The 10,805-nt window shown below is 41.1% G+C and overlaps 1 protein-coding gene across 4 annotated transcripts in view; it reads right to left on the bottom strand.

The window, feature by feature from the left end:
• Positions 1–1,542: 1,542 nt before the first annotated feature.
• ppp2r5ca (protein phosphatase 2, regulatory subunit B', gamma a) overlaps positions 1,543–10,805 on the bottom strand; it is a 30,120-nt gene continuing 20,857 nt past the window's right edge. For 2 of the 4 annotated variants that reach the window (XM_076299689.1, XM_076299686.1), the window contains 6 exons: positions 10,359–10,529; positions 9,235–9,362; positions 8,467–8,568; positions 8,064–8,136; positions 7,249–7,365; positions 1,543–5,308 (listed from right to left, as the gene is read on the bottom strand). In XM_076299689.1, coding sequence (XP_076155804.1) covers positions 5,174–5,308; positions 7,249–7,365; positions 8,064–8,136; positions 8,467–8,568; positions 9,235–9,362; positions 10,359–10,529 — 726 coding nt within the window. In that variant the 3' untranslated portion in view covers positions 1,543–5,173. The other 2 variants (XM_076299687.1, XM_076299688.1) reach the window with 2 other exon arrangements.

Genomic DNA, 10,805 nt, shown 5'->3' with positions numbered 1-10,805 from the left:
ACTTGCACATTTGGCAAGGCACAAACAATTCTGAATTATGTAGGTTTTCAGCAACATATATTGCTATCCAGGCAAAGTTTTTTCTAGGGAATACCTTTAATATTTCAGGAAAACAATGCCAAAATTAATTCTGCACATATTTATATTTGACAGTATTTCTTCAGAGGAAGAATCCAGGTGCTAAGCTGGCCTGTCTGAAGTTCAGACCTGTCAAATTAGATGCATTATGGAATGAAAAACATGATGAAGAACACCTCATACTGAGCAACTGAAATCTTATATTGGGCAAGAATGGGACATCATTTAATTCTCAAAACTCTAGCAACTGGTCTTCTCAGTTCCTAAACATTTATAGAATTTTGTTAAATGAAGAGGTGAAGCAGCACAGTGGTAAACATTCCCTGACTTTTTTTGAAACATGTTGCTGGCATGGCATATAAAATGAGCATATATTTTCCATGAAATAGTCAACATTTTCAACATTTCACATGTTGATCACATGTCTATGTCCCTTTTGCTGCTAAATATGGGTTTACAGTCCTGTTTATTATCACATTCTGTTTTTATGAATTTTACACAACGTCCCAACTTTTTATGATTTGGGATTGTATTATTATGACCGCCGCGCAGCGAAGCGGCGGTCATGTAGGTTTAGTCGAATTTTTTTTCTTTTTTTCGCATGGCCAATTTACCGTCAAGGATTCCCGGGACACTGAAAGCCCGGAGTGCATAAAACTTGGTGGGCATTCAGCCCCACAAGGATAGCATGGAACCATTGTTTTTTGTTTTGATCTGTAGCCGCCCCGCTGGACTGGACCCCCCGAAAGGAGGGTAGGGCAGCACAGTTTTGGGACCACCTTTTTTTGTATGTTGATCTTAAGAGGCCATGTCAACCCATTCCATAACCACTCATTTCATGTATAGCGCCACCTAGTTAAAAACACACACACACATACATTCACAGTAATCATACGTATGGCACACACACACAGTAGATATATGTACGCATGCACATGCACACACACAGGCACACCCACATGCACGCACGCACACATGCACACAATTCAACAATTTCTCAGAATTATGAACAGGCAAGATGGGTGTGGGGTTGTATAAAATGTATTTTACATGTGAAATCTATGAACTAATCATGTTTTGGTAGCCTACTTGTCTAGCAGATACCAGTAAGAATTGAGTGTGCATAATGCAATTCAGTGAGACAGTTAGAATCACATATGCCTTTCACCTTTTGTTTTTAGCTAGCAGCCAGACCAGCACATACCCTGGCTTTGCTGAATTACTGAAGCTAAGCAGGAACAAAGTAGGAAATGAACACAATTTGACAAGCGTGACTTATTTTTGTGGAAAAAATGTGCCAGACTGGGCGGTGGTCATATTTTCTACCGCTCTGCGGTACATCTAGTTTTTTATAAATTGATCTATGAACAATAGATATGCCTTCATATCCAATGAACTGTGAATATGCCAAACTCATCTCTTCATGGCAATCAAAAGGAGACAAAAGGGACGAGACTCCAATAGTGCTTTTGGATGAAAATATAAATCCACATACTCTCTTTATTCATTCTATATAGTACACCACTTTAGGTTGGAGAAAGCACACAATGAAAGGCTAATGAATAAAATCTTGCCACAGACATAAGAATGGTCAAACAAACATTTTTTGTAGAGTTACAAACTGATTTAAAAATATTATAGTCATTTTCCTGATGTAGACAGTTACAGAGAAATGGAAAAAAGGTTTGTGCCACATTCCAAGTGTTCTGCAGTTGCTATTTATGTCTGTACATGAGACCATTTGTACAAATTAATCTAGATATATAACACTACGTAAAACAAAGTATTTAATATATACAATAATAAATGAAGTTGTATAATACAGGTAATATGAAAGGACACTTGTCATGTTATAATATTTTGGAAAGCTTATGCAGAAATGAAAACCTGCAATTATTACAGTGAAGAACCAGTGACTGCAGAAAAAAAAGTCGCCAAAATGTTATTTCTTCTTTCTATAATTCAAACAATATATTATTTCAGTCTTATCTGAGGAGCTAAAGTTAGCAGAACAGATTTTGAACACACAAACAAAATGAAAACCAAAATTTTCCCACATAATCAAAATCACCATACGACACCACCATGGCATTCTTTAGGGGTTATTATTGTAAAATAACAATTTGGTGAAAGTTTTTCCTTCAGTCTTTGCTCTTTTTTTTCAAGGGGGTTGAGGGGGGTTAGTAGTAGTCACCATTACATTGATAACATCCGAGCAAATATTAACACAACTCTTACACGAGAGAGAGAGAGAGAGAGAGAGAGAGAGAGAGAGAGAGAGAGAGAGAGAGAGAGAGAGAGAGAGAGAATGAGAGAGAGAGAGGCCATAAGAAGCATACTGAACATCCTCATGTGTGGAAGTTCAAACAATGGTACGGAAAGACACTTTCACTGGAAAAAAAGATATATTAACATCGTCCTCATAAGTTTAGGGTTTTATACTCATGTATTCATGCTGGGAGGATACATACATAGATTCACGACTGACGACAAAAACTGCCTATTTGACCAAAAAGATAAAAGAAAAACGTTAAAATTTTTCAAGTTTTCAGGAAGTGCTTCTAGGTAGTTCAATAGACTGTTTCATCTGTGGAGATCTCATGAACGGTCATGTATTTATCATCTTTTCTATTTCTATTTCTTGAGAGAGATTAAAATATAGCGACAATCAATTTGTCAGCCTCACTAGTATATTTGTAGGTGAACATGCCCATGTCTCAATAATGCTTATTTGCCATAAATACCTGTGCAAGAGAACAGAGAATGACATCGTATAGGGAAGAGCAAATAGTGCCTTGTTTGCCAAACTCTCCTGTTCTCTCCTCTATCCAGCTGATGGATTTCATGTGTTTAAATTCTCCTACATCTACATTGGTAATAGAAAGGCACTAACATATCTTTGAAAATGGAGAGGGGCGCTTTTTTTGCGCCTCTCATTTTTTATGTAACAAAATAACAGTCCTTTCCGTTCCACAGCAAAGTGCTGAGTGAGAAGGATCAAGAGACAGAGACAGAGAGAGAGAGAGAGAGAGAGAGAGAGAGAGAGAGAGAGAGAGAGAGATACAGAAGCCATGGGAGAGAGAGGTCACCTGGGCCAAGCTGGGGGTGAACGATACAAGATTTTAAATCAATGCACGGTTGGGCCTTCTCTGGTTGGACAGCCAGTCCTAAGTCCAGGCTTTTGACTGGAGAAAGAAAATGAGACAGCTCACTGGTCAAGTGTTTGTTTTTTGTTGGGTTGTTGCTAATTGATGTGGTGTGTTCCTGAATGCCTGACATCCTAAATGACCACTGTGTCCAACTGGCATCTTATGTCGCCAAGCTGATAGCTAATGTCACCTTTCACTGTCACTATTACACAATAATACATGACGCAACTTGTTGAGATTTTTGCTGGTCAGGGCAATCTGCAATATGCATGCACCGAGAGCTCGGCCTTTTTATGAGCTGTTCTAGTTTACACATTACAAGGGTAACCGTCTAATGACTTCCACTCACATGAAAGCCAGATATCCATCTCTTCCACCTCGATTTGCAGGTGTCTACTACAGCATAGTCCTCTGATGTGGCCTGAAGCCAACATGTGCAGATAGCGGTCTGCTAAAGACAGATGAGGACAGCAGGTGTGTGTGTGTGTGTGTGTGTGTGTGTGTGTGAGTGAGTGAGTGAGAGTGTGTGTGTGTGTGTGTGTGTGTGTGTGTGTGTGTGTGTGTGTGTGTGTGTGTGTGTGTGTGCAGGAAAGAGAAAAGTGCAAAGATGAGGGAATGTAGAGTAGGCTACACAGCAGCAATATTGGAGATGGGTACAGCACAGAAGAGCGAGGTGGACCGCTGGGAGTTCTGCTCGGTAAGCAGCATGCCATGTCGGCTAAAGCACTATGGGCGGTGCTGCTGTGCCACTTTGCCACCTGACAGAAGTCCTGTGTCTCCATTTGAAAGAAGAGTACCATTGTTTGAACCGTCAATATCCCACCATGTCACGGTGAGCATATTGCCAAAGAGGGCAAAAGGAAAAACAACCCTGGAAAAAAGTATGGGTACATAAAAGTTGTGAGCTTTTTTTCTGTCATGGCACCAAAAAAAAAAAAGGCGATCTACACTGAAACTCCACAGCATATCGCATCCATCCCCCCTTTCTCAGAGAGAGAAAGAAATCCTTCCAGCCCTTATATCCCTCTCCTATCAGACCAGACCTTTAACACGTTTTAAAATAAAAGATATTAATGGCGAGAGACACAAGGCAGACCACACTTCACCCCTATACCCCCCCAGAGCCACACCTGATTGACAGCATAGAAATCCACAAAGACAGACACACACACACAGACACACACACACACACACACACACACACACGCGCACACGAACACACAAACATTTACATAGTGACAGAATGGTCTCGAAAATAAAAGGTGTTGGCACTGGCAACATTTCTGGGATTGAGAAAGAAAGAGAGAAAAATAAAGAGAAAACCAAATAGAAACAATAAACAGAATTCCCTCTCCAAACAGTCCCAAGTCCCTGCTTTGTTCCCTCTGGGCGCTCGATCTGCATTCTGGCCCCTCCTTGCGTCCCGCCGAGAGAGAGAGGAGATGCTACCGGCGGGAGCTTCTGTCATCGTGTTTCTCAGATGTACACACAGAGAAGGACAGAGGGAAGGGGAGGAAAATATGCCATGTACGCCAGGTGATGCTCAGAGGGAGGAAACTAGAATGGAGCTGGATGAACTGATAGGGTGGAGAAGAAGATGAAAGGGGAAACCGTGAGGTCACAGAGCAAGAGAGAGTGAGAGAAAGAGAGAAAGAAATAGAGAGAAGTCATGAGAGAGAGAGGGGGGGTGAGTAAGAGATGCAGCCCAGTCCTTTCCTAAACTTAAAAACAAAATAAAAACCTGAGAAAGACAAACTAGTTTTTTCTTTAGGTGCAGGGCAAAGGGGGCAGGGACGTTGTGCTGCTTATGTTCCAATGCTGAACGCCAGCGTCGCTGGGCAAGGGCGGGGGAGGAGCTGGCTCCGGGGTAGGACGGGGAGGATTGGGGGGGGGGGGGCACATGGATGTGGACTGGGAGAAGAGATGGGAGAGACAGGGCTGGACAGTTACTGGCCGTCGTGAGCGGTCAGCATTTCGTCAGCACGGCGATGGGACTCCAAGGCTTTCGTGGTGAACATATCCTGAGGCAGATCGGACTTGCGGCGCACCAGTGGCCGGTCTTTTCGCTGGTCTCTCTGGATCTGGACGGAGCAGTAATGGGAAGGGGTTAGCTTCTTCTGTAGCGGAACTACAGCTTGGATATATAATTTCCTTTAATGCTACTCTATTTCCTTCCATAACAAACTCTGTTGAGGGCCAATTAATTGCCCTGAGCAGACTACAAAAGTGAGTCTTAATAGTTTTCCCTTCACTGATCCTCAGAGTAACACCATTAACAGACTGTAGCTGAGCTAAATCATTATGTGCTACACCTACAGTAATAAGGCCAAAAAAGAGAAACCCCTTAAGTATTGTTTTTTCTGAGGAAAAGGGAGGATAAAACACTACATGCTTTTAATAATATTCATCTGTTCCAGGCAACACCGTGCCAGACCAATAATAATCGTTAGAAAAAAAGTAAAAAACAAAACAAGATTTAGAAGTATAGATCCACTTGTCAACAAATCAACACAATCAAATGCTAAGGTCCTTTTTTCAAATTGCCCAGCCAAACAGATCTAAGTGTGTGTAAAGGTTACACCGTGGGAGACTGCAAATGCCACATCAAACCTTGGCAGCTCAGCACTAGCCTGTCTCACTGCTGCCAAGTTGTTTTTTCTTTTTTTCTTTTTTTAACTGCGCAAGCTGTTAGCCAGTTTAATTCTTTAGCGCTTCCTCTAATTAACTGTCAATTGGACTGTCAGGTTTTCAAGGACTGTATGCGACCTCTGGGACTTCACATAACAGCTGAGTAGCTGACAGTGAAGTAAATTCCGGTGTTGGAGGACGGGAGAATCGCAGTGAATCTCACTTATTGTGCTACATCATCAGTAATGGGCTGCTTCTGTCCATAGCATTACTTTATATTGTAATGGCCTACTGTGACAACCACTGGTTAAAGACAATTAAATTGTTGTCTGTCAAACATATTGTGACTTTTTGTCAATTTATGGACACCTGTAATTAATATTACAAAAATGTCTTAACTATCTTGCCTAACGAGAGTATACAGCAAAGGCAATACATAGTTGACACACATGACTTAACACATGAAATGTGTATAACCTTCATGTGAAACAAATTGTGGACATTAAAACAAGCATTAATCCATTCCATAAAATCATCACTAGCTCTGAAAAGTATTGGTTCACTTTCGATGGCTACAAGACTTGGAATAAGACAGGGCTAATCGTTATATTGAACGGTCACTTCAGTCTTTTCTTAGTGCTGGAGATTGAGATGATATCATTTTGATATGCGAGACCATCAAGAAATACTCCCAGTTAGACATAGGCTACTTGAATCAGTCCATGGAATGTATGAAAATTAGGGCTGTCAAATGATCAAAAGATTAATCTAATTAATTGCTCCAGTTACATTTCCAATTGTGCCAGTTACATTTCAATAAGGTCAATAATCCTCCATGTAAATATGAAAAAGAAGACAGAGGGAGAGAGAGAAACAATCAGCAGTCATATAGAAGACAGAGAGAGGGAAAGAGGCTGAGAGAGAGAGAGAGAGAAAATGGAGAGACCTTTTTTGAAAATGACTATTGTTGGAGTGTTATTTTGCCCTTTTCTCCTCTTGCTTGCATGTCAAGAGTGATACCAATGGGTAGGCCTATGTTTTGGTTATTTTCATATCATCCATTCTTTTTAATTAATCGTGATGATTAACATGTTGATTTTGACAGCACTAATGAAAATAGATTAGTTTTAAAGAGGTTGTCATCTTAAAGGGACATGCAGCCATGCTTGATGAACACACAAGTTATAAAAACCTAATCTACAAGATATGTTTTTTCATTAAAAACATGCAAATGAATAGGACACACAACAAGTAGATGAGTAAGAGCACAGCTAAAGCTACCTCATTGATTCCGGTGATCTAGTCTTGGCTTACAATACCTTTCAAAAGAGAGAGAAAGAGAAAGAGCTACCTTATGCTCAACTGTAGAGGAACAGACAAAACCAACATTTACCTGAATGGCTTCATCCGCTACAGTCTTTTTTAACATCTGAACATCTTCTATTAAAGGACCATCAGTCTCCATTTCTACGGGACTACTGTGGCCAGAGGAATCAACATACATAAGGAACTATTGCAAGGAAAAACAAAAGAAGAAAAAAAAGGATGAATTTTAAAAAGATAAGTCAGCTTTGCAGGCAAAGGAGGAGATGAGTTAGACAAACAAATGGTGGAGGTTAAGGAGATTGGCATTCCTGAAAGTGATTGAGTGATGTAGAGAAATAGACTGAGTACATTTTCTGAAGCAAAACAAAAGAAAGCGTCATTCCATACATGCATCTTGAAACAAACATGACTAGTAGCATTTCAGTCAGGTTTCAGTAGAAGTTTGTGCCATGGCATAGCAAATGTCATTCTGTGGCCGACACCTGATATAAATGATTAGCAACATGGGAAAGTGAAGTAATGTCAGCCATTTCACTGAAGGTCAATAAACCAAGCAAGCTCCGTTGATGGTTGACTTTAGCGTATGCTAAAGCAAAGGAACAAGGCTGACACTCATTTTGGAAGTACAGCCATGCTGTATCAGGGTCATAATTTCCATTAACCTTCTGTTGGGCAGGGTCAGTGTCAAGCATGGCCAGGCATTAGCTTGTCATTCAGCTTCAGCACCCTTAACTGTTTATTAAACATAGACCCAGGTGGCACTGCATGAAATACGATACATTATTCCAGTCTGCTGTAGAGTCTGCTGATAAATGTCCAAGATCAAATCATTCCATGCCAGTGACACAGGTCAAATATCACCTTACTCTGAGACAAACTCACCTGTGGGTTTGATTTGGCAAGATTCTCAATCTTGATCCAGGCTTCCTCCCTCTCTTTCAACTTTAACTTTTCCCTGCGCAGGCACAAAACACATATGTACATTTTTAGATGTGGCCTGGAGATGTCCCCCCCTTTGTTTTTGTCGTCTAGACATTTAAACAATTCTGCCATGCTGAAGGCATAGAATATTAGTATTCTTGTTGCTTCAGGTCTTTTATCTCATTTGTTTACAATGCTCAGACAAAATAAATAAATACCACAAACAGAGAAACAACATACACAGAATGCACAGATATCATGTGAAGCAATATTTATTTTCTGACCTTAGAAAACACATATACGGTGATAAAAACTATATAATGATTTCAAAAGGTTGAACAATATGTGGCTTTGCTTTGCTCACTTGTTTTTCTCTGCCCTGAATTGCTGCGTGCAGTCATCAAAGAGTTTCTGGTTCATCTCCATGAAGAGCTTCAGAGCGTTGTAAATTAAGCCATGGATGGTCCTGAGAATTAGACAACCAAAAAACATTAATTGTGGTGGTCTAGTGGTTAGGGATCGGACCTTCCTTGTGAGTTCAAGTCCAGCACCACTGAGCAAGACATTTATCCCCAAGTAGCTCCAGGGGAACTGGCCCTTTAGTTAATTCAAGTCACACTGAATAAGAGCATCAGGCTCAACTTAATGACAAATAACATCACAATGTAAATGAAGGTCAAGGAAAAGAGCAGTCCGATGTGTACTAAAGACAAATCAAGACTAAGATACTACAAGCAAAACCTGTCATTGAGAAGAAGTATATTTTTTAAAGAGAGGGCACACTAAAATTGAGCAATTGTCCTTTTTGCATTTAAACTGCATTCAAAAGAATTCCTAATCCTTATTTCCTGGTATATCCAAATCCAAACACCCAAGTGACATTGCTCTCTTCCCACAATGTGCTGAGGACAGAGCCTCAGCGTTCGAGCCGTAACACGCTTGAGTCACATCCAATAGTTTAATTTTAGATCTCGTGAGCAGAGAGGGTGTGTAGGGGCAGAGACTGGACACAAAGGATGAGGGAGGGCGGAGGGGGAGCATGCAATTGACATTCAAATGACCTTGGGGGAATGAGTCACTGCGACACAGGGGGGCGGGGGTTGTGGGGAGTTGTGATGGCGGTTGAGTTTACTTGTTCCAGTGGGTCTTGGAGTTGCGATAGAGGGCAGGGAACATGATGGGGAGGATCTTGGCGGCATTGTCGCTGATCAGACTCATGATGTATTCGTTGTTCCAGTAGTAGAGCGCTCTCTCTGCGACCTGCAGGCCCAACACAATTCAGCTTAGTATTAGTGTACTGTAGCATCTCAGCATAGCTCAGCACAGCACAGCACAATTTAGCTTAGTGTTAGCATAGCTTAGCACAGCACAGCAAAGCTCATCTCAGTATGAGTCAGTGAGATTCCTCATGACACACGAGTCATCTCCGACGCCGGGAGAGAGAGAGAGAGAGAGAGAGAGAGAGAGAGAGAGAGAGAGGGAACACAGAACGCGAGCCCCTACAGAGCGAAGCTTTCATAACACACCGAGCGGTCACCAAGAGCCGCTCTGCTCAACAGCAGGGTGCTAGCCTGATGCACCAGATAGGCAGAGGGTGACCTTAAAACTGTACAGATGCACTTTTGATTCACAAACAATACCACTTCTAAAGAAAGATCTGTCAGTGGGTGCAACAAAACAGTATGGTGTGGTGGGTGGGCAGCTTCTGGGGTTAATGTTTTCACTAATATTCTATAATAATAAAATACAATCAATCAATCATTTATAATCAATCATATTTTCCATTATATTTACAATTACGTTCATTAATCAAATAAAAGATCCAAACCCTTAATTATAAAAAAAATCGAATCATATTTTGGTTTTATTATGACCACAAATTCAATGAGCTAATTAGCATTCCAGCCGATTTTTACATGGATCTTGATTGCAACACGTCTCAAAGTACTGTCGATAGGAAAAACAATGACCAAAATCGGTGCTAACAAACTGGAGTAGCTGCAGCTAATGGCCAGTACTCCCATAAAGCTACAATGCTAGGACTGGGGGCATCATCTAAACGTGCCTTTTTTGCCTCTTAACAGACTCAAAATGTCATTAAAAGGTCTGTACAATATGAACAGAGTCCTTACATGACAAAACCATGCATTTTCTACTCATTAGCTGCGAAGAAACCGTCTAAATTCAAAATTTTTACTGTCACATACCTCAGTTTCTATCAGTTACACAATGGGACGAAGAGCATGACACACTCACCTGAAAGTGCGGACTCGATACACACTTGGCCAGCTGTCGGAACAAGGGCTCCATGACCTTGACGAACTCCGAGGGCTCGATGACGTCCAAGATCTCCTCCAGCTCGTTGAGGAACATCACCTCCTTTGGGCTGTGGGTCTTTGGCCAGTATTTGAGAAGGGCCATCACAACCTAGCAACAAAAAGTCAAAAGGTCATGGTTGTATGTCGGATACAAGGATACACCTGCAGGATCCTCCTTTGGGGACAAACAATGAATAAGCAACTGCATCCTGCCTACAGACCACAAAGTGTACCTGATTCATTAACAATGTGCTTTCTTATGCCATGTAGTGACTCTAAAACACTGGATACTAGGAAGGAGCTTATGGTGTACGCAACCTCTTGTGAGTCACTCATGTACAACATGAAATAGACTTTGTGAACAAATCTTACATAAACATGAGTA

The sequence above is a fragment of the Alosa pseudoharengus genome, unplaced genomic scaffold (genome assembly GCF_046254945.1).
Source record: "Alosa pseudoharengus isolate Yale_2024_CS ecotype anadromous, Long Island Sound unplaced genomic scaffold, YU_APseudo_1.1 YU_APseudo_1.1_scf_22, whole genome shotgun sequence".
Classification (NCBI taxonomy): Eukaryota; Metazoa; Chordata; class Actinopteri; order Clupeiformes; family Clupeidae; genus Alosa; species Alosa pseudoharengus.
This window is presented reverse-complemented; position numbering and strand designations above follow the sequence as displayed.